This window comes from Colossoma macropomum, unplaced genomic scaffold (assembly GCF_904425465.1).
Source record: "Colossoma macropomum unplaced genomic scaffold, Colossoma_macropomum, whole genome shotgun sequence".
NCBI classification, from domain to species: domain Eukaryota; kingdom Metazoa; phylum Chordata; class Actinopteri; order Characiformes; family Serrasalmidae; genus Colossoma; species Colossoma macropomum.
In genome coordinates this window covers 27,785,875-27,810,541 of record NW_023494794.1, presented here as the reverse complement: position 1 = coordinate 27,810,541, position 24,667 = coordinate 27,785,875, and the positions used below count along the sequence as shown (strand labels likewise).

General features: G+C 41.1%; 2 protein-coding genes across 7 annotated transcripts in view; one reads left to right on the top strand and one right to left on the bottom strand.

Annotated features, from left to right (window-relative positions):
- Nucleotides 1–10,224: 10,224 nt before the first annotated feature.
- Nucleotides 10,225–23,111, bottom strand: rnf170 (ring finger protein 170). 2 transcript variants are annotated; one of them, XM_036580733.1, is made up of 7 exons: nt 22,998–23,111; nt 19,373–19,533; nt 16,231–16,306; nt 13,518–13,626; nt 12,039–12,112; nt 11,731–11,862; nt 10,225–10,694 (listed from the first exon to the last, which is right to left on the bottom strand). In XM_036580733.1, exons 2-7 carry the CDS (start codon nt 19,510–19,512, stop codon nt 10,425–10,427), a joined length of 801 nt encoding a protein of 266 aa, XP_036436626.1. In that variant the 5' UTR covers nt 19,513–19,533; nt 22,998–23,111; the 3' UTR covers nt 10,225–10,424. The 2 variants fall into 2 exon arrangements, with proteins under 2 accessions (XP_036436626.1, XP_036436627.1); XM_036580734.1 differs by having other exon boundaries at nt 19,373–19,528; nt 22,998–23,101.
- Nucleotides 23,112–23,302: 191 nt separating this feature from the next.
- The window catches only part of hook3 (hook microtubule-tethering protein 3), a 67,584-nt gene continuing 66,219 nt past the window's right edge, over nt 23,303–24,667 (top strand). For all 5 annotated transcript variants that reach the window (XM_036580728.1, XM_036580730.1, XM_036580727.1 and 2 more), the window contains exon 1: nt 23,303–23,715. In XM_036580728.1, coding sequence (XP_036436621.1) covers nt 23,653–23,715 — 63 coding nt within the window. In that variant the 5' untranslated portion in view covers nt 23,303–23,652. The remainder of the gene's footprint in view (nt 23,716–24,667) is intronic.

Genomic DNA, 24,667 nt, shown 5'->3' with positions numbered 1-24,667 from the left:
CTAATAAACTGACCAGTGGGTGAAAGTACAAAGTAGGTGTTTCTAATAAACTGACCAGTGGGTGAAAGTACAAAGTAGGTGTTTCTAATAAAGTGGCCACTGAGTGGAAGTACAAAGTAGGCATTTCTAATAAACTGACCAGTGGGTGAAAGTACAAAGTAGGTGTTTCTAATAAAGTGGCCACTGAGTGGAAGTACAAAGTAGGCATTTCTAATAAACTGACCAGTGGGTGAAAGTACAAAGTAGGTGTTTCTAATAAAGTGGCCACTGAGTGGAAGTACAAAGTAGGCATTTCTAATAAACTGACCAGTGGGTGAAAGTACAAAGTAGGTGTTTCTAATAAATTGGCCAGTGGGTGAAAGTACAAAGTAGGTGTTTCTAATAAATTGGCCAGTGGGTGAAAGTACCAAGTAGGCATTTCTAATAAATTGAGGGTTTCTCAACCACTGGGCTGTGGACCATACATGGGCCGCAAAACACCTCTGGTGGTCCTTGGCCCTATACTGAGGGGATCTAGTGGTCTGACGTGGGCCGTTGATGGCATGTTGTCATAAAAATCAGTGAAAAAATAATTGACTTAATAATAAAAATAAAATATATAAAGTTTTCAAATGACAAAATTAATACAAACTCTGCACCAACGACACACAAAGCAGCTTAGTCTTTTTTTTGCTACTTTCTTCTAAAAAATTCCAGAAACATTCTTCTTACTTTGCAACCATTATGATGATTTCTGATTATAAAACAAGCCAATGTTAGCCTAACCTGTAGATATTTTATGTTTAATGCCCAAAAATGATTATCATTATTATTTTTTTTTGTGGGTCTTCATGTTTTCTAGTTATAAATAGGTGGACCTTGATCTGGTAAAGGTGGAAACTATGCCTGGCCATATAACACCACAACAGTGTAGTTACATCCAATTCCCCTTTCGGATCAATACCTACCTACCTAATCTATCTACCTATCTACCTAATCTATCTACTTATTTACTTAATCTATCTACCTACCTACCTAATACATCCACTTACCTACCTACCTAATCCATCTATCTACTTAATTAATCTATCTATCTACCTACTTAATCTACATACCCATCTAATCTATCTATTTACCTCATCTATCTACCTACCTACCTAATCTATCTACCTATCTACCTAATCTACCTAATCTACCTATCTATTTAACCTACCTACCTGATCTATCTACCTATCTACCTAATCTACCTAATATACCTATCTATTTAACCTACCTACCTGATCTATCAACCTACCTACCTACCTAATCTATCTACCTATCTACCTAATCTATCTACCCAATATACCGACCTGCCTAATCTACCTACCTACCTAATCTATCCACCTAATCTACCTACCTAATCTACTTACCTACCTTATCTATCTACCTACCTAATCTATCTACCTAATCTATCGACCTACCTACCTACCTAATCTATCTACCTAATCTACCTAATCTATCTATCTAATCTATCCACCTACCTAATCTATCTCTCTACCTACCTAATCTCTTTACCTGCTCTTCAAAACAGGATTCTGTTGCGATATGCAGCATGGCCTGATCTACAGAGATTTCAGAAAACTTCAGTTGAAAAGTTTCCGAAGTTCAAAAGATCTCCACAGACAGATACTTCACACATGAAAGAAGCACTGTCCTGCTTTCCGTAGGAGTGGGCATCCTACAAATATCAGTATGAGTTCACAGCATACAATCAAACGACAAAGACCCGTACAGTAATAGATAGGGATCTGCATCTCTTGCACTAGATACACTCGAGAGTGGAGGTTACAACAGAGGAAATGTGTGGTAAAAAGAAAAAGCAAACAAACAAACACACACGCACGCACGCACGCACGCACGCACACACACGCACACACACACACACACACACACACACACACACACACACACACAGCAGCAGCAACAACAGCACCAGAAACTACACCACCCAAGTTCAAACTTTCTGGTAAACAGCAAACGTACATGTTTGAAGATAACAAAACCTTCCAAAGCCAGAATCTCGCCCCAGCTGTGAAGCATGGTGGAGGGAGTGCCATAGTGGAGCTGTTTTTCACATTCTACTCATTTCATATTCATTCATCACTTAAAATGGTGTGATAGGACGGTTCGTGCCTAATATGAACATGAACCTGCACAGTCAGTTTTGACTTCAGATTGACTTTAAACTTTCTCTGAAGGTGAAAAAAAGGCCATGACAACTGTTTCTCTTTATGTTTCTCTTCTTTTAAACCATCAATAATTAAATTCACCGACCTTATATGGAACTAGTGACAGGGAAGATTTGGAAGAAAGATGTTTTATTGGACGAGAGTTGGAAGGCTTTTAATCCACTTCTAGACATCATCATCTACCCTCCCGGTATGGCCTGGACGTCTTGCTCCCAGTGAAGGGAAATGAATTCCAAGTTGTTTCGGGAAATTCAACAGCAGAATGTTTGGGCATCTGTTTGCGATCTAAAACTTTAGAAGTTGGGTCTGCTGAGCCAAAACACAGCAATAAATCAACACTAAAACAGCTCATATAAGAAATTTTGTATTTGAAGTTGACCAAAGTGGATTCCTGGCTTCCAGCTGAAACACTGGAGGATCTGAAGCCCTTTAAATCTCAAATCTATACATAAACTGTATAAAGCGCTGTCTTTATATTAAATCACTGTTTATTTATTTATTTTTTTTTTGTTATTGTTTCATTTTATGCCATTTGCTAACAGCTATACTTTACATAATATGATGAATTAAACAAAGTAAATGGTCACTAATCACTATTATTATTATGGGATCATATTTTAGGAGCTATTCCTGCAGAAATCAAGATAATTCCCAAACTTTTCCCCACAGCGGTACAGTGGACTGCCCTTGTCACCAGCTCTGTCCAGCTCATGTAGGCAGGTTGTGGCCTCGGCTGTTGTGTAAGGAGGACTCTCAGACACAGCTATGTTCTCCATGCACAAATAAACATTAGTGTGTGCTGCCATCTGGTGGTGATGTCAATGTAATCATGACAAAATCTCTTACAGGACTCTGTAAAATCGGTCTGCGGGGCTACTGTGGATTATCAGGGTTAAATCCACCAAACATGTTTTATTTGGCTTGACTGAGTTTCTCTTTTCATATTAAATAGAGCAGCTGCTTATTATCTGATTAAAACCGTAATAGGATATTCACCAGCGCTAATCTCTGCCCTTAATAAGGGAAGCAGCAGTGCCGCACTAGCTGTGGGAGGACATTGCTCTGTGGAGCAAATCTAACCACTGACCACACAGGAGCACTTTGTAGTTCTACAGTTACAGACTGTAGTCCATCTGTTTCTCTGCATACTTTGTTACCCTGTTCTTCAGTGGTCAGGACCCCCATGGACCCTCACAGAGCAGGTACTATTTGGGTGGTGGGTCATTCTCAGCACTGCAGTAACACTGACGTGGTGGTGGTGTGTCAGTGTGTGTCACGCTGGTGCGAGTGGATCAGACACAGCAGTGCTGCTGGAGTTTTTAAACACTGTGTCCACTCACTGTCCACTCTATTAGACACTCCTACCTTGTCAGTCCATCTTGTAGATGTAAAGTCAGAGACGATAGCTCATCTGCTGCTGCACAGTTTGTGTTGGTCATCCTCTAGTCCTTCATCAGTGGTCACAGGACGCTGCCCACAGGACGCTGTTGGCTGGATATTTTTGGTTGGTGGACTATTCTCAGTCCAGCAGTGACACTGAGGTGTTTAAAAACTCCAGCAGCACTGCTGTGTCTGATCCACTCAGACCAGCACAACACACACTAACATACCACCACCACATCAGTGTCACATAAGTGCTGAGAATGACCCGCCAAGGTGAAAAGGGGCTAACAAAGTATGCAGAGCAACAGAGAGACTAGCAATGATATGGCCACACAGCTTCAAGCTAGCCGCCAGCGTTTTTCTTAGCTAAAACAACCTCCTGCTTTCCATCTGAATACATAACAGAATTCCATACCGTGTCAGAAACCATGTAAACTAGTCTATTTGAGATTCCTTAACAACTCAACACCATCTCAAGCACATCAGAGGTGATTTAGGCATACAGTTAGCACAATGCTAACTGGGCATCCATAAGCACAGATACACATACACTATATTGCCAAAAGTATTCGCTCGTCTGCCTTCACACACATATGAACTTGAGTGACATCCCATTCTTAATCCATAGGGTTTAATATGATGTTGGCCCACCCTTTGCAGCTATAACAGCTTCCACTCTTCTGGGAAGGCTTTCCACAAGGTTTAGGAGTGTTTATGGGATGCTTTGCATTGCACTTGGTGATGTAAGGCTTGGATGCAGCTGCTCGGCCATGGAAACCCATTCCATGAAGCTCTCTACGCTGTTCTTGAGCTAATCTGAAGGCCACAGGAAGTCTGGAGGTCTGTAGCGATTGACTCTGCAGAAAGTTGGTGACCTCTGCGCACTATGCGCCTCAGCATCCGCTGACCCCGCTCTGTCATTTTACGTGGCTGACCACTTCGTGGCTGAGTTGCTGTCGTTCCCAATCGCTTCCACTTTGCTATAATACCACTGACAGTTGACTGTGGAATATTTAGCAGTGAGGAAATTTCACGACTGGACTTGTTGCACAGGTGGCGTCCGATCACGGTACCACGCTGGAACTCACTGAGCTCCTGAGAGCGACCCATTCTTTCACTAATGTCTGTAGAAGCAGTCTGCAGGCCTACGTGCTTGGTTTTATACAGCTGTGGCCATGGAAGTGATTGGAACACCTGAATTCAATGATTTGGATGGGTGAGTGAATACTTTTGGCAATATAGTGTACCTATATGCCATGTTGGGTCCAGCCAGACACGTCACAGTGCCGCCATTTTGGCCCGGTCAACATCGCTGCTGGACTGCATTCAGTACCATTACAGAGCGGCAGTTTAAGAAAGATACTGTCCAAAATTACACTATTTCAGGAATATTACTCTCAGAAAGTGGGATAGGATTATATAACGGAGGGAACGCAGTGATCCACACTCATGTCTGTGTGATGTGTATTGTTTGTGTGGTGTTTGTGTAGATATGGCCGTGTGGTTGGTGAGGAACAGAGAACCTGTTGATGTGATTGTTTTTCCTCTGGTTTTATATGAAGCTTATTTCATTTAATAGTCTATTCAGGGGGTCTTAACTTGATGTAGTAGTTATTTATTTACAGTGATGGTTAAAGCTTTGTAGCTCGGTAAGTTACAGCATTCCTTAATCCGTGTAGAGATTCATAATAGATTAGCGTTAGCACCTTCTTACACCAAGCTGAGGTCAGATTCTTATTTGCCAGATTCTTGTTGGAATTTTCCTGTTCCACCTTAAATGGTGCAGCTTCAGGCACCAGAAAGTGACTGCTACACCATTTAAGGTGGAACGGGAAACTCAAACAAGAAGCTGGCGAATAGGAAGCCGAGTTCAGCTCCGTCCTTCTCACTGTGTTTTGGGGGTTTATTTTATGTTTATGTGTATTGAGATTAGAAGTGATTCCCTCAGTGATGGATCTGCTGATGTGTGTGAGTTTGTGTTTTTTACTCGCGCTAAACTCGGTTTTTAACGTCAGGTGCAGACTGAATACTTTCCTGCTGGTCCGGACGGCTAATTATCACGATCAGTTATTAAAGTAATAAAAGCTACCGAGAGCAGATCCGTGCAGCCCAGATTAATCTGTGTCTGAGGATTATAACTAAACAGATTTGGTGAAAATCGGTTGAGTAGTAAGGAAGTTGTGGCTGATTTAATCCTGAGACTCATCGTCTCTCAGTACAAGAGAATCTGTTCACAAGCGGATCTTGACCTCTCCAACATGGCGGACGGGCAGACGTATCACCTTAGATAGAGAACAACAGACAACACGGCATCTAAGTATGCATATCTATGTCCATAAGCTTGTTAGCTTAGCTCCTCAAAGCTCCAGTGTAATATTTAGAAGTAAACTTTGGACGTCAAACATTTTAGCTCCTTTTAGGGTGATGAGAAAAACTGTGTACATTCTTTTTTTTGCCAAACCATGTTTTTCACACAGAAAGAACACAACAGAAATTTAAATCCTGGACTGTCATCTGTAAACAGGTGTTTTCAGACTCCCTCTTTGCAGGCAAAACCTCACTACACTGTGAAAAACGAGACACAAAAACATTGCTGCACATACTTTATTTGTGATTCAGTCTGTTCAAGTTCACAATCCTTTTGTTGTCTCCAAGACAAGGCACGGCATTTTGTGCAAAAGATCCACAGTTCCATGCGTTTCACAGCTCCCAGAGAGAGAAATGCGGCACGTTCGACATCCGAAATACTATTTAGGAGACAGCAAGAGAAACTTAGCCGGACATCTGAATGAGAAATACAAGCCTATTACAAGTCTGAAGGTGGAATGTAACCTAACTTACTCTTTCATTCAGAAATATCAATATTAAGGGTTGATAAATTTAGCTTAGCTTGAGATACAATAGAGTTATGTCCGCCGAAGTCTTTGCTTGGGTACTTTAGCTCAGCTTAATGAATGAATACTATGGAGCCCCATACTAAGGGGCCGTGGTTAAAAACAAAAAAAAAAGTTAACGACATTGCGTTTCCTCGCAAAACATATGCTCGTCAGACAGCAAGCAAACGTAGGACAAGAGGTGTCCAACAACATTGCCTGCATTAGAGTTTTGTTTTTAGCATAGCTAACATTAAAAGCTGTTTTCCCAGTTTGGCCAGTCTGTGCTGAGTTTATTCAGCAGTTGTTCTCTGCATCTCTGTAAACGTAGCTTTTACTGTACGAGGAAACTCGACCTCAGTTTCAGTTGCGCTGATTTTGCGAAGCGAAACTGTGTCTTTATATCTCAATCCAAGATCAACGTAAAATTCAATGAGCTGCTCCAAGTCTGAGCTTAAGCAAAGCACAGCTTTTGCAAGCGAATGCAAACCGTTTGCACTGTAATGCAAAACATTTGCGAGGGAACGCAACGTGATTAACTTTTTTTTTATTAACCACGGTCCCTTAGGGGCTCTGTAGAATACAAATAGTTCAATAAGCAGTAAAACGGTAGCAAGCTGTACCTTTGTAGCAGTTAGCGGTTAGCTAGCTGTTGAGCTGGTAAGTGGCTAAAAATTAAAACTGCACACTGCAATGGAGACAAAAAGACCTCTGAAGTCGTGCTGTGATTCTGTAGTCAGTGTCTGTAGTCAGTGTCATGCCCATAGCAGGAACTCTAGGCCTAAGCAGGTTTTCCTTTATGAGAAAAATGTATGGCGTTTTTGAAAATCACGGTTGAACCCGATAAACGAAAAGGATCCAAACCTGATACATTTTGTCTTACATTACAATTACAAAATGGTTTAGAGGTTGAAAAATAAATAATGCTACATTCCTGTGAGAGTAAAGCTGGGCAGTATGACAATATCTATCATTATCGTGATTACATCGTAAAATGCCACAATAAGCTTTTCTGAGCATGTCATGGACATATCAGTACCTAAAACAGCAGGTTTGATTAAAAAGAGAGCATAATTAGTCTTGTTTTATTGGATTTAATTTTACTTTCCACTAGTAAAAATTTCATTCTTACTAGTCAACCGTTTATCATTTTAATTGGGGAAACATTTGTACTAGTGTGAATTAAATTTTCACTAGTGAAAACGTAATTTTCACACGTAGAAATGTAATTCTTGATATGAATTTATTTGTGAAAATTTGACTTTTACTAGTAATAACTTTTCACGTGTAAAAATGTAATAAAAATTTTACTAGTTCTAATATAATAAACATTTTCTAGTAAAAATTAAATTCTTAAACTAGTGAAAAATTAATTTTGATATCAAGAATTTAATTCTTACTAGTAAAAATTTGATTCTTGTAATCAAGAGTTACATTTTTACTAGCAAAGATTTAATTCTTAATATCAAAAATTGAATTTATACATGTGAAAATTTTAATTTTACTAGTAAAAATGTTATTTTCATTAGTAACAATGTTTCCCCCATTAAAATGAATGGGGAAACTCATGAATTATCACTAGTAAAAATCCAATTTTGACTAGTAAATCACAATATTACATTTTGCCATATTGCCCACCTATAAGCAAGCTAACATTACTGCACAAGGACAGTAAGTCTACTACTAGACTTTAACACTATTATATACCAGCAAGCACCAGCAAGTTAAACGGAAACTTATCTACCACAATTTACAAACCTGCGTGGGTGATTTTGGCGAGTTTCCCAGTCGTATGATACCAATTCAACGTGCAGCTGTGTTAGTTTGCATGTAGCACTGCTTATTTTTCAAGTAATGACCTCCTAATTCAGAGTATCCGGTTAACTTTTTGAGAAAATGGCCGTACAGCAAAACATACGAAGTTTGGAATATCTTTGTTTAAAATAAAGCGCAATATTGGCAATTTTCAAAAATGCATTTTCTCCAATTGATGAAAACTACTACATTCTAACATGGGCATAACAGTAACTACAGAAGGATGTTATCATGTTATCAGTGAATCTGATCAGGTGGGACAAATGTAGAATTATGAAGCTGGTAAAAATAAATAAACATTTACAGATACAAACAAAGCTCTTACATTTAGTTTGTGCAAACACATTCGAGAAATTAGTGTGAAGAAATTATTTTGCACACAAGAGGAGTAAGTTTGGTTGCATTCACTCTTCTCTGTGGAAAAAAAAAACCCTGTAAACATTCAACATCATCGGTTCAACTGTGTGCAATTTTCATATTATTGATGGAACAATGGGCTTTCACAGATTTCAACCAGTGCCAAAAAAAACCCGGCTTTTTCCCCTTAAATTGTTCTACGGCCTAAAAAAAGTCTGTTTACGTTACAACTCACAGCTGTTCACGGCTCTGGAAGATTGTACGATTGACTATTTATTTATTTTTTTACCTGAAGCCCAAAAATGACATTCATTCTTTATGCTTTAGTTTTGTTTCCCCCTAATGTGGAACATGTGCAGTTTTCTGAAATCAATCGCTTCCTTTGACTTATTCCTTTTCCGTTGCGCATCATATGATCATACGATGGCAGGATGGCTTTAGAACCTGCGGTGCTCTGCCTACACATTCTTCCAGCTTCTTCACAGAGGCTCAGCTTAGCGCTCCAATTACACACCGCAGATAAGATTACAATCTTCCAGATACAGCAAGAAATAATATTCTCTAATTCAGCATAGCAACCAACATGTCGCAGCTGGAATACGAAGCGACTGCTGAAAGTGTTTCATCCTTTGAGATTCAGAAATTTAAAAAACAGCTCAAAATAAAAGTACTAATGCTAGAACAGAAGCTCAGCTGTTTAAAGGAAAACTCCAGCACTGTTCCACCCAATCTCTAAAAGCTGCGTCTGCACTGTACTGTCGATTACCACAGACAATTTCACGGACAGGTTTGGCTGTACTTGGAAAACAACCGAAATCCTGCAGATGCGAAACCTCACTCATAGTAGAAGCTACTGGGCAGCTGCTCGATGACACGAATACGTGTTTGAAATGTAGGACTATATAACGTGGATTTGAAATGAACAAACTTACACTGTTAGAAATAAAGGTTCTGTGCAGGTACATTTTTCGATCATCAAGGTACAAACAATGTAAATGTTCCCTCAAAGCTCCAACAGTGGTTTTAAGGTTTTAGAGCTTTTCCAGGTGAAAAGTTCGTATTTGTACCTTTTCATTACAGAGCAGTAAAATAAAAAGCCTGACTCAGCGTGTTTTGCTGTTTACACTGACACACATCTGTGTCACATATAAGGAAAAAGATCGGATTTGGCTGCTCGGACTGAGTCGCATTGCTGCAGATCGGATACGTGTCGGATTTTAGTACCATATATGAAAGCGTCTCAAATCAGAATCGAAAATGTCAGACTTGATATGTTTATCTGTTCACACTGACTCACATCTGTGTCACATATGAGGAAAATGATCAGATTTGGGCCACTTTTACCTGCTGTGTGAACAAAAGCCTTAGAGAAGCAACAAAAACATGGTGCCCAGACTTTTGCATGCGACTGCACCTTCCGGTGGGGTTTGGTTCCAACCTGATGGAGCTAATTTACTTCGTCAGGCGTCCTTGATTGGCTGGATCAGATGCATTAAAGTTGGGTAAACGGAGCATGTTGGATGCAGACAGGTCTCCAAGACAAGGGTTGGTAACACCGATCTGTGGTAATCAACCGCACACTACAGAAACAAGAGATTAGGTTGAATAATGCTAAGATATTCCTTTAACTTAAACAGTGGTGACATAGTAGAACACTCTCAAGACCGAAACACACACACACAATCCCTTGATAAAAACCATGACCCTCGCAGAACCTCCTTTAACTGAATCTATACTGTCTTGGAACTGAAAACAAGAGTGTAGACCAGAGCTACAGCTCAGCTGAGGCTCAGCCTGCCAGTCTCTGCGTCACCACCTCCCTGTACATGATGGAGATGTAGATGAAGAGGAGGAGGATGACGAAGAAGTCGTCCATGAAGCCCAGCAGTCCGAAGAGAGCCTCGGGGATGAAGTCTAGTGGAGAGGCCAGGTAGGTGAGCGCCCCCACCAGGCACAGCAGGATACGGATGCGGAACATCCAGAACAAACCCCCGACTGAAAACATCTCCCTGAAGGCGTGACGCAGGAGAGTGGGGACGTCCCGCAAGCGGTCCAGGAGCTGCAGAACAGATACGTGTTAATACAAATCATGCTACTACAGTATGACAGGCCCCGAGTGAACTCCTGCCAATACCTCAGCATACATTTAGGCGGCTGTTTCATTTCATTCATTCAGTGATCCGATCCAAAATTACATGCATGTGTAGAGAACCACTTGGTGTGGACGTTACCGTGACAACCTGCATCACGTGAGTCCAGTCAGAGTGAGATGAGCAGCAGTGAGCAGCGCTTGTGTTTTTAATTACTTTAAAATGATGTCAGACTCAGGAAAACGTCCTTCACACCTCCTTATTAAAGAAGGCCGAGAGGAAGACGTCGTGTTCTGAGACACGTTAAGCTGGACGTCCGTCCCACCGCCGTCTTTTAAAGACCAGAGCAGAAACTTCGTCTCCTCTGCAGACCAGTTTCTGCTCCGCCATGTTGAACGGTATAAACTTTCACTATGATGTGACGAACATGATCAGAACAGACTTAAACTTTCCGATAGGGAATGTATTTTGGTCCTTTTCTTCAAAAAAAGCATTAAAATTGCTAGCATTATGCTGATGTCTTGGTAGCTAGCTAGCTAAATTTCCCGTTCCACCTTAAATAGTGCAGCAGTTACATTCTGGTGCCTCAGGCTTCACAACTGCTGCACCATTTAAGGCGGTGAATATCTGACTTCAGCTTCATATCACTGAAGAATTAGGGGTGGACGATAATAAATAATTGCCCCCCTCTTGGAAAGCATATGATGCTCTTAATGTAACTAAAGCCCAGCAGTGAGGAGCTGAACTTTACCCTCCTCTGCTGTCACTGCAGACTGGCAGGGTCGCCTACAGAGCAGCGCTGGTAGCTGTTAATGAAGTGATGCTCTTTTTATCTGAGGGTCCCATTTCAGAGGGAAGATTTCAACCACTACCCCTTGTAATTCAGTTCCAAGGAGCAAAGAGACCCTCAAGAACAAGGGGTAGGGGTAAAAATAAGAAATGTGATTGGGCCTTAATGCCTTTGACCCATTTGAAAATCTCTGGTGTAGACTAAAGCTGACTCACAGATCTGGGCTGTCCCGAAAACCTGCGGTTGTAGTCGTTAATGTCGGTGAGAATGAGCCCCGGGTCCAGCTGCCCGTCCTGCGTCTGAGCGCTCTGTCCTGTATCTTGGAAAAGCGGGAACAGCAGGGTCACCTGACAGGAGCACAAAAAGACCGGTTAAACCAGGACACTGAGAACAATGTTTGGCCTGTTTTAGGTTATCTAACGTCTTATCTGAGATTAGCCACAACGTTAAGTCTTTTTAGTGAGTATTTCGTAAGCACTGGGCATTTGTGAGTGTACTTTAATAGTGAAATTATTCTTCTTACCATTTGTCTACAGATGGGACAGTTTATGGCCCCTAGCCAAGTGCCGTAGCGCCAGTATGCAATAATACAAGAACCTGTGGAACACAGATGGCTAGATTGAGACCAGGGTGAGAATGCTAACAATTATCAACAACTAACCAGTGAATTTAAAGGGGAATTCCATCCTTTTTTTCAAAATTTCTGCTCTGTCATCATGTAAACATCATGTAAAAAAGTCATTCAGAGCGGTTTGATGTGAGATTCTCTGCTCTAGACAAACTTACTGAGCCAGAATGGTCCTCAGTGTTGGTGACAGGAACAGCATGTCAGAAACGTTAATGCCTCTAAAAGCTACATAACAAAAAGCTAGAACATGACGTGGTTATGAATCGTCTGTATGATGTGTGAGATATTGTTTATGATAGTTTTGAGACAGAACTTTGAAGATTTTAGCCTAAACCATTTACTTGTTTAATCGGTTCAAGATGGAGAAGTATATGCAGGGAAAATAAAACAGCCCAAAGAAACTGTCTTTTTTCCAATATGTCACTATTTTACCATCATCAACATCACACACATAAAATCAGAAGACACCTGCAGGTTTACTGGTCAGTTCAGATAGTAAATAAAATGGCTGTATTTGTGTTGTAGACACTGCAAACCCTGGTTCCTATCACCACCACTGTTAGGAAATTTAAACCTGTATATTTCTCTATAAAGATTTCACATCAGCCCACTCTCAGTCACTGAATTATGCATGAAATTTGAAGAAATTGGTGGAATTCCCTGTTAAAGTAGAGGGTGTCACACTGCAAAGTCCATTTTTATCATTTTTTGTGCATAATTTGAGAAGGTCAGTCCTTTTGCATCATGTTAAATATCAGAATGAACGGACCAACAGAAATAGTCAAAAATTACTTGGAAAAAAATGTTACATTAAACCTTTTTTACCTCCTTTTGTTCCGACAGCCACAAAAACTGGCATCGTATTTTCAGTTTTGTTTTTTTACCATTGTCCCCAATTTGAAAACGCCAGCTGCCCTTTATACTGTCTTAACATTTAGTGATGAAAAATAAATCGTTTTTATATCAAAATTGCAATTTAAGAGAGTGCAATTTTCTAATCGCAAGAGCTGAAATTAAAAAAAAAAAGTTTATTAAAAATGTTGTCTGAAGGTTAAAGAGAGGAAATTCAACCTAATAAAACTATATTCAGGGGTCAAACCTTAAGCCAGAAAGAGAGGACATTCTGGTCTTCTTGGCAAAGAAAAAAAGCCTGAACCTTAATTTACAGAAAATAATCACAATTTAAATTGCAGTCGCAATATTAGTCCGAAAAATCACAATTAGATAGATATTTTCCCCAAACCGTTCAGCCCTATTAGCCCTTTTCATAACAAATGAACCAGTGAAAATTTTGAAAAGCAAACTTTAAGAACTTTCTTGTGTTTCTTACAATATGACAGCAAATGAAAAGCCTCCAAATAACGACAGATTTACCGCAGAAGAGATGGCCGCAGTTAGTCTCCACTGGCAGGACGGCCTGCTGCAGACACACTGGACAGGACATGTCTGAGTAGTACTGATGCCTCGGCTCGGATGATGCCTCCTGAGAGAGGGACAATACGCTATTATTGAACAGGAATTAGAGCAATTCACAGGGCAGGTTAGTGACATAGACAGAGTTGCCAGATAATTCATTACACTGCACCACACTGCACCTACACTCGTTGGCTATTTTATCAGAAACACCTACCATTCAGGTGAACTTTGGAGGTTAACAATTACTGAGTGTAGCCTACTTGTTGCTGCAGAGATATTGCTGTGCTGAGAATGGTCAACCCAAATAATATCTGCTCAACAGTGGTACTGTGGTGGTCCCTTGCCATTCAAGGGACACTCTGGTGAAAATGAAACCAATGCTGCGTCTGCTCCAAAACATGCCTACTGAACTCCTACAGCAGTCCCAGAGCATCCAGAAGGAAGTGTCGGATTGCAATGCTATTCCGAAGGACGATAAAGGTTACAAAGAACAATAAATGATTGAAAATTTAGGCTGATATGGGTGATATTTATTGAGCTACACAGACAGTAGTAGTGTCTCTCAGTGCAGCGTCGGGCCGCCATGTTTACTAACGCAACATGCCAGACGTCTCGGCACAGAGTTCCTAATGGTGTCCTGCAATAATCCATCCCAGGCAGTTTGAATATTCTCACGCAGCTCCTGCAGAGTTTGTGGTAGGGGTGGAGTGTTGATAGCACATCCCACACATTTCCAATCGGGGACAGGTCTGGTGATGCGGTTGGCCATGTATCACACAGTATCTGTGTCTTCAAGTCAAGCTCTTGAGACGGCAGCAGTCTGCGGACGAGCGCTGTCCTGTTGGAATAGCGCACCGGAGTGTGTGTTCAGAAAAGGTCGGGCCGCTGATTACAGGACCTCATTAACGTAACGTTGGGCTGTCAAAGTGCCTCTAAGACCAAAGGCGATCTGACATCAAACGAAACTGCACCCCACACCAGGCCTTCTGGACGTGTGATGTGTGACAACAAACCGTTCATCTTGGCGCTGACCAAAAGCAGGACTCGTCACTGAAGATGACCCGCCGCCATTTGGAGTCACTCCGTGAGTCTGGCACGACACCACTGCAGTCTTTGGAGACGTTGGCGCGGTGTTAAGGGCAGCTGTCGTAACCGTCTGTGTGAAACATGAATCATTCGCATGTCTCACGATGTCAAACCTACCTACCAAGTTTATTTCTGTCGGTTGATTCCTTCTGGGTGCAACTGGTTTTTGGTGACGAGTGTGTATATATATTTTACACGTGCGTATGTGTATATATATATATATATATAAATATATATACACACACACACACACACACACACACACACACACAGGACTGATGTCAAGATTCAACTAAAAAAAAGTACAAAAAAAGTCTTGATTCATAAATAATTGAATCAATAATTGAATCATTGATAGCCCTCTAACTATGGTCAATGAAACATACCAAAACAATAAATAAATAAATATAAATAAATATAAACAGAAATGTACATAAGTATGCATGATATAAATCACTTATAACTAGGCCTGCAATTATTGTCCAAAGTCAGTTTTTTTTGCTTATATTTTTACTCTCAAGAACAAACGCAGCTTTGCTTTATTCTACACGATTATATTTAACTGCACAACCAGCATTAGCTACTACTTAAACACTGCTAGCAAGTAAGGTGGCTAAATTTAGGCTTGTGCATACAACTAATACAAATAGTTCAACAAGAGAAGACAATAACATCATTAATCGCAATTGTTTATGTGACAACTGACTGGCAGCTAAAATGTCCTGAACGTGACAGTAATTATTTATTTATGACCCAATTTTCTCCCCAATTTAGTCGTCTCCAATTCCACCCGCTAGTTAGGACTCCCCCAATCACACGATGCTATCAACGCTAGGAGGGTGAAGGCTAACGCAGGCTTCCTCCGAGACCTGTGAAACCAGCCACCGCCTCTTTTCGAACTGCCGCTCACGCAACGTCACTGGACAGCCGAACGCGCTCGGAGGAAAGCGCCAACCGCCAGATCTGCTACGTCAGCTAACAGACACCTGCGCTGACTAGCATCGCGCTGAGTGATGGGGGGAGAAGGAGGGGCCATCCTACCCACCCAGAGAGAGCGAGGCCAATTGTGCTCTCTCGGACTCCCGGCTACGGACGGCTGTAGCATCACCAGGGATCGAACTCGCGATCTCCTGATGAGAGGGCCAACGCTTAGACGGTTGCCCAACTGCTTTATGTTTGTAATATCTATATAGTAAATGTCCTTCACATGATTGATGGCACAAACGTCATGAAGGAAAAAATGTAACCAGAGGGGTCCATCTCCATCAGTCCAAGCGCTGTTTATGATCCTGCACCCTGAACTTCACCTGCGTCACCTGGTCAGGCGTGCACTATAAGTTGCCATGGCAACGTTTTCCAATAAAAAGTGATCCACTGTCATGAGGCAGACTGAACTAAGCTTAAAGTTAGTTGGCTGAGCCGTTAACCTGCTCCGTGAGGCAGGCTCCTGGAAAATAACACTGGAAACATCCTGAATCCTGATAGTTTCAGGCAAATCTTGATCAGAAAAGAAGGAAGGTTGGTCTGTGAGGAGTCTATGCAGTAGATATTCCACATGAGGAAAAGCAGATTGTTTGTCACTGACCTGTTCTGTCTGAAGTTGCTGTCGAACAGCTCGAACGTGTTCCTGATTCTCCGGGTGGATTCGCTGCTGCTCATTTCTGACAGAGAGACAAAGGTTTTCTTGTGAACTAATGCAGGCAGTGGACATTTTAAAACCTAGGCTTGTAACAATACACACACTTTTACATTGGATTTTTTGATATTTTATGATAAAAATTTCTTGATTCATCCAAGCTCTAATTATATATACTATTAAAATAAATAAAGCTTCTCTGCTAGAAAGTTTAAATGGCTGCAGTGCAGCCCTCTAACTGTAGTGGACGAAACGTGCCAAAATAATACAGAAATAAGTAAATGAATAAAAATGGAAATACGTAAATAGATGACTAGCAGAAAGGTAAAATAAATAAATAAATAAATAAATAACACATTTTAAAAACTGTAAAAAATAAGAAATAAAAAAAAAAATTAAGCAAACGATTGACACAAAATCAAAAATGAATAAATGTGAGATATGAAACCATAACTAAATTAATTAATAAATAACAGAGGGTTAGAAATGTTTCAAAAGTTTCAGGACCAATCGCTCCCCAGTCCATACAGTCTGCATATCGAATTATGACCGTTTCTGGTATGTAAATCCACACAAAAGTTATAAACCAACCTCAAAGAGATAAACATAAAATCAGAATTGGGCCAATTAAATCAAAATATAGTGTTCCCACCCAAGATGTGTTCCTACCAAGTGAGGTTTAGGTTCATTAATTTCCAAGAAACTGCTGTCCGTCACATTTATTATACTGGACAAACTGTTAACTAGTTGATCATCACTTTTTTCATCAAGTTCCACAGAGATGTAAAGCTGTGTGCCGTCTGCATAGCGGTGGAAGTTGTTAACTGATGATATAGCCAAGGGGCTGGATATATAATGGAAGTGGCCCAAGGATAGACCCCTGTGGTATACCACAGCAAATGTCATGCTTTCCAGAAACAAATGTACCAAAGATAATAAAATACTGCCTATCAGAAAAACCACTTAAGCCGGGTTACAGTACACAACTTTTACCCCAATTTTAGCCCCGATTCTCAGTCTGGCTGAGTCTGTGCTGGTCGACTCTAGTTTGCAGATTTTTGGGTCAGTTGGAGTCGACAGTTGGAGAGAGAGTCGAGTCGTGTGTGAGGAGCGCAGACTCAGAGTTTTGGCCTCCCGATCGTGTTCAGATCAGTCGGAGTTTATGACACGTTTGATTTCGAGTGTAATCAAGTGTAAACTGGTCCACGACTCAATCTGAACAAATTCCTGCAACAGCCAATGAAAAGTGAGAGAACAAAGAAAAACGGTGAAAAGTCTCTCATGTTTGGAGTGAAGCTTTTTAATGAGCTGAGTTTAAGGCAGAATCGAGTTTAAGTACGTTTAAAACTCTAAAAAATACCAACTGATCACATTTTTAAACCTATGATTCTCACTTAAACTTGTTTACTCGCTTCTTTACTGCGTCAGTGCAAACGGCAGAGAAAACAGCAGCTGCACGTTTGTTTATCTGGGTTTGTGAAAGTTCCCTGTTCTCTCTGAGCTCCGTTCAGTTCAGCAGCAGCTGAAAAGTTCAGTAGTGTGATCCCTAATGGTTTAGTGTGTGATCGCCAATATTTCAGTCGCCCAAAAAATCTGCATAAATCAGTCGTATAGTTTGAGATGCCCAGTCTGTTATTATCTGTTAAGACTTCAAAAGTCGTGTAGTGAACCCAAGGATTTAACTACATTTCCAGAAAGTCCAGTCCAATTTGCAAGTCTGTCTAAGGCTGCGTTCACACAGCAGGTAAAAGTGGCCCAAATCTGATTTTCTCACCAAATCTGATTTTATTGTTTGGCTGTTCACATTATCTTTTAAATGTGATCTGTATGTGACACTCTGAACAGATCAGCTCCGAAACTGACCCACATGCGCAAAAGAGCTGCTTCACGTGGCTCATTCAGAGGTAAACAATCATGACTAACTAACTCCAGTCACTCCCGGAGGTTCAGTTTCATCTTCGCCAGCATCACAGGAGCCATCATGAAGCTTCACTGACTCACACCTGGGCTCTTCCCCCAGAATGTGTTCGAGCCGTAAAAAGGGCGCGGTCACTTCTTTGGTTTGTGTCCTCGGATTCTTTAAACTTTGCTTTCAGACTTTAAACTGTTCCTTGAGGCTGCAGCCTCATCGAAATCTCTTCAAACATGGAAGGTTTTAGATGAGTCTCTTCTAATTTTTGAACAGAAATATCAGCCTAAATGTTTATGAGGTCTGAACAGCACGAAATTATGACGAATGTCGAGTTGGATTGACATAAAAGCTGCACGAACTTGAAGTCCTATTGATGCAGATCGGATACGTTTTGGATTTCAGTACCACATATAAAAGCGTCTCAAACAGAAAATGTCAGATTCAGTGTGTTTATCTGTTCACACTCACACACAGACACACATCGGTGTCACATATGAAGAAAAAAAAAACAGACTTGGGCACTTTTACCTGCTGTGTAAACGTAGTCTAAAAGTATACAGTAAATCAGCAGCAGATCCAAAAGGAAAAGAATTGATTTTCTCTTCACTATATATGAAAGTTAGTCATGCTCAGGGAACAACACTGGCGTGGCAACAGGCTTCTCTCAACAGCAGTGAATAAAATGTAAGCTACGATGGCCGATGCAGGAATAAGTCAGGCCTATTTATATTTATATTTTAACTGCATTATTAAAAAATGCAATTTTAAAATCTGCCCAAATGTTGTCCACTTACCAAGCACTCCCCTTTCCCCAGCCAATCCACCAAAAATCTACCAAATTTGGTGGGAAACTGCCTAACTAGACAGTGACTAGTGTTGCAGCCACCTTGGTCACCACAACCACTGCTTGTCACTTGCCATCAGAAAAGCCTTTTACTCTGCCAGGATGCACCCAGATGCCTTGTTACGATCACTGGCAGCAGTTTCTACAAAAGACTAAGGTGAGATGTTTGGAAGAGACCGAGAGCTAGATCAGTCCAACGTTTATTTTCTGATTTTTTGGTACTGTCCTGAAATCATTTGGCCCTTTTTGAAAACACATTTTTCCCCACTGCCCATACTGTACCCAAAATAGGACAAGCAGACAGATGAGTTAAAATAGGACAACATGCAGTTCACCTGCAGAGCAGCGTGGCCAGTCCACCCAGAAACGTCACACTGAGGATGACCACAACTAGGACTTGGTTGCTGACGCCTTCGATAAGAGAGTCCTCATCTTGAATCAAGTGACTTGGATCCAAACATTCGTTGTTTTCCATTCCACCTTTTCATAGCCTGCACTTCTCAATATCACGGAGAGATACATTAAGAAATATTACATGATTACAATGCAGATATTAATGCAGACACAAGTTAACAGCTCACTTAAAAGAATACCTCATATTTAAAGGGGAACGACACAGATTTTTCTACATTTTTGCATAATACAGTAACTTACCGACTCAATTTCTTTACAGTGGTGGTGAAAGGAAGCAGGAGTTCCCAGTAAGTTGCGTTAAGCCAAAAGTTGAGGATTGTGTGTTGTAGTGTTCCTTAGCTATTCTCCTATTGGATAGGCTTTTTTGGCTAACAAAGTAATCTTGCTTTGATTAATCCACCTCAAGGCCCAATCCCATTTCTTATTTTTACCCCTACCCCTTATTTTCGAGTGTCTCCTTGCCCCTAGTGGTTGAAATCTTCCCTCTGAAATGGGACCCTCAAATAAAAAGAGCATCACTTCATTAACAGCTACTAGCGCTGCTCTGTAGGCGACCCTGCCAGTCTGCAGTGACAGCAGAGGAGGGTAAAGTTCAGCTCCTCACTGCTGGGCTTTAGTTACATTTAGGGCATCATATGCCTTCAAAGAGGGGGGCAATTATTTATTATCGCCCACCACTAATTCTTCAGTGATGTGAAGCTGAAGTCAGATATTCACCAGCTTCTTGTTCGAATTTTCCCGTTCCACCTTAAATGGAGCAGCAGTTACATTCTGGAGCTTCAGGCATCAGAACTGCTGGACTATTTAAGGTGGAATGGGAAAGTTAGCTAGCTAGCTATCGAGATGTTAGCAGGCCAATAGTGATTTTTTATGCTTGTTATGAAGAAAAGGACCATAATACACTGAAACGACGTTAAACTAAGATAATACAGTGGTTATCATAATTTTTTAACTGAGAAAATTCTCACATTTGTGGGTTTCTTTGGTCTCTCGTTCAGCCATCTTGCTGGTTTTTCTTTTTTTCCTCATATCACTCTGTTTGGAGTCTCTGAAAAACCTCCATTTGGAGGGACGTGTAGCTCTAACACTTCGCCCTCCCCCTCTATCTCAACAAGAATCGGGACACCCCACCCCTGGACGTGAACGCACAAAACAGAGGGCTAGGGATGAGTGGTAGGGGCGAGAGGTGAAATAGGATTGGGCCCAAGTGTTCACATGTTTACAATCCAAATATACATTTTATTTATTTTATTTAAAATGTAATATTATTATTACATATTAAAACTCAGAAAGATTAACGATTAAGTGACCCTTATTAGTCCCACAATGGAGAAATTTCACCTCCACATTTTACCCATCTGTGCAGTGAAACACCACATACACACTAGTGAACACACACTAGGGGGTAGTGACCAAACTTGCCCAGAGCGGTGGGCAGCCCTATCCACAGCGTCCGGGGAGCAGTTGGGGGTTAGGTGCCTTGCTCAAGGGCACTTCAGTCACGTACTGTCGGCTCAGGGGCAGTTCACTGGCCATGCTGGACAGTGAATAAAATGGCTATTACTCAGTTTGCCAGATAACCTAAGCCTAAAAATAAGCACTGTCCAATAGGAACGTCCCTCAGCTCTTTTTCTACTGGACAGGCTGACTTGGATTTAGACGAGAATTCCATGTCAAATCGTAAGATGTAAACAAACCCATTCAGAAACTTATTGAGACATAATTGTTCAGTAATATTAATAGTAAATAAAATAGCTATGTTTGTGTCGGAGACATAGTGACTCCTGGTTCCTATCACCACCACTGTAAAGACATCTGAACCATTTCACACCAAACCACTCTGAATCACTCTGTTTACATGACAGTGATTAGATTACACATACAATTTGAAAGATTGGTGGACTTTCCCTTTTCATTATCCAGCTAAATTGAGAAATTCCCTATGAAAAACCCCCTGGAAAACACCACCACTGTAAATGAAGGAAATCTTGGTAGATATATTTCTCTACACTGAACTGTTTCATCAAACCACTCCGAATGACTTGGTTTACAATGACTGAACTGCACAGCCTTTTAAACCCACACAGAAATCTGATATATGGCAATGTATGCGTATATATCACAAAGCCTCCGTCATACGTTTCAAAATATATGTACATATATGCCATGTACATTATACACCGATCAGGCATAACATTATGACCACCTCCTTGTTTCTACGCTCATTGTCCACTTTATCAGCTCCACTTACTATATAGGTGCACTTTGTAGTTCTACAGTTACAGACTGTAGTCCATCTGTTTCTCTGATACTTTGTTAGCCCCTTTCACCCTGTTCTTCAGTGGTCAGGACCCCCATGGACCCTCACAGAGCAGGTTACTGCAGTAACACTGACGTGGTGGTGGTGTGTTAGTGTGTGTTGTGCTGGTCTGAGTGGATCAGACACAGCAGTGCTGCTGGAGTTTTGAAACACCTCAGTGTCACTGCTGGACTGAGAATAGTCCACCAACCAAAAACATCCAGCCAACAACGTCCTGTGACCACTGATGAAGGACCAGAGGATGACCAACACAAACTGTGCAGCAGCAGATGAGCTATCGTCTCTGACTTTACATCTACAAGGTGGACTGACAAGGTAGGAGTGTCTAATAGAGTGGGCAGTGAGTGGACACAGTGTTTAAAAACTCCAGCAGCTCTGCTGTGTCTGATCCACTCAGACCAGCACAACACACACTATCACACCACCACCACGTCAGTGTTACTGCAGTGCTGAGAATGATCCACCACCCTAATAGTACCTGCTCTGTGGGGGTCCATGGGGGTCCTGACCACTGAAGAACAGGGTAAAAGGGGGCTAACAAAGTATCAGAGAAACAGATGGACTACAGTCTGTAACTGTAGAACTACAAAGTGCACCTATATAGTAAGTGGAGCTGATAAAATGGACAATGAGCGTAGAAACAAGGAGGTGGTCAGAATGTTATGGTCGGTGTATGTCTACGTGTGACGAAAATGCGTTGGACACCCATATTAAATAATATATATCTCACACATTTGAAATATATACAGTGCCATATATCCGTGGAACTGGCTTTACTGCACAGGAGAAAGCGAAATTAATCTTGCAGAAATTAAACGTCAGAGAAATCAAAGTTAGAAAGTGTTAAGAGAAGTTAAGCAGTCTCTTGGTATTTACGCCAGCTCACAACAACAACAACAACAACAACAACACTGCTGGTATTAATGCTACTATTACTACTACAACGATTTCTACTGCTAATAATAATGAAAACACTATTTGAAGCTGGAATAGTTCGGTCAACAGTCGCAGAATGACAACATAAAACAAGCAGCGAGGCTGAAATTGGCTTCCTACTCGAATATTCCGTTCCACCTTAAACGGCGCAGCAGTTACACTGTGGCGCCTCAGGTCCCCCGCACGTAACTGCTGCACCATTTAAGGTGGAACGGAAAATTCGGACAGTAAGCCTGCGAGCACAAACAGCACATCTCCAATATAGCGTCATATATGAATTAACGACTTACATATTTTAATAACAGTCCGTTTATCAAACAGAATTAACCCAATTTAACACTTTAATCGACCAACTGCAGACATCCCCCCTTTTCCGCATCCTTCATCAGGCCCGCCGGTTAAGGACACTCGAGCGCTCGCCTGATCGGGTTCACATTCAAACAGATTTGAGTAAAATATTAATTTTAGATTTTTTTCCTTTTTAGAAAAAGCTGCGATGTGTTTTTTGTAATAACGCCGAGATTCTGAGGTGTGGATTCATTCAGGCGCTTAGCTGGCTTCATTTGTGCAGGGTGGCAGTCTGAGGACCCCGGAGGAGGCTAACGTAGCTTAGCTTAGCGGCGCCGGCGGAGTGGCTGTGTGCGTCTCCACGTATTTGTTCATTTAAAACGAAACATATTTAATTTTATTAGGTTTTAATTCGACAGTGTTGGCTCGAAGGAGGACGGTGACGGAACCGGGAGGCGGTTAAACCACCCTGTCGCTTGTTTTTAGAAAGGCCGGCCGGTTTTCCCGTCGCGGTTTGTTCGCCGAGCGGACCGTTGTTGTTGTGTCTTTAGAGGGATTCATCAGATTCATCTGCGGCTGAAACGTCCGATTAAAGTCACGTCTGAGTAGTAAAACAAGCCGGACACACAGCGCCGTGGATTAATCCTGCGAGCTGAGATGAGTAACGTTGTCCTGGAATCGGTGGATCGAGTGGAGCTCTGTGAGAGTCTCTTAACATGGGTAAGAAAATGTACTGGATCTACTGGATCCATACCTGGTTTAGCTGTTGTGGGGCTGTTTCTGGGTGTTTTATCAGCCTCAGCGCTTTTACCTCCTCTTGAAAACCTGTTTTCGTCCTTTTTTAAACAGTTATAATGCCTTTTCACCCCATTCGAGCTTTCTGTCTGCTTTAAAATCTATATTAGGCTGTTTTCTCTGTTCACTCTTGAAGAGAACTGCCTGGTTAAGGGTTCTTTAGTTAAGGGAATGGTTCTGTTTACAACCCTGAGTTGTATGTAGAATCTTTTCATGCTGAAATGTGCTGTGTATTTTTGAAAATGGCTCCATAAAGCACCAAAAAGGGTTCTTCATATTCTATACAATGTCAGGTTTGTAGCAGTAGAATAACCTTTTATTTGGTGCTATATGGAACCATTTCTAAAAGCTTGTATAGAGCCATATGCAACACATACTTCATCGGTCCTGAAGAACCGTTTCACCATACAAAGAACCATAAAGGCATGTAAATCATGTAAATAGTTCTTTGAGTGTTCATGGTCCTATTTAGAACCATTGTCCTCACAAAAGAACCCTCGAAGAACCATGTTTTTTAAGAGTACTAAGACTTTTTAACTGTTATATACAGTTTCTCCCTTTTAAAATGTGTTTTTTTAGTGTTTTGGGCAGCTTTAATCCATTTTTGTCCTGTGTGAAAATAGTTTTATACTTACTCAGTTTATCTTTGCTTGTTTGATATGTTTTTTGCCTGCTTTTGGGTTTGTTTATCTCCTTTTGAGACCTTCCTCTACTGTTTACTTTATTTAATTTAAGTTTTTTTGTCTTTTCCCAGCATTTTTGCCCTTTTTGTCATTTTAGGTTTGTTTTTGGGTCTGTTTTGCCTCCTTTAGGGCCTATTTTAGAGTCTCTTTCCTGGCCTTTTCTCCGCTTTGTGGCATTTTTTTGCCTGGTGTCT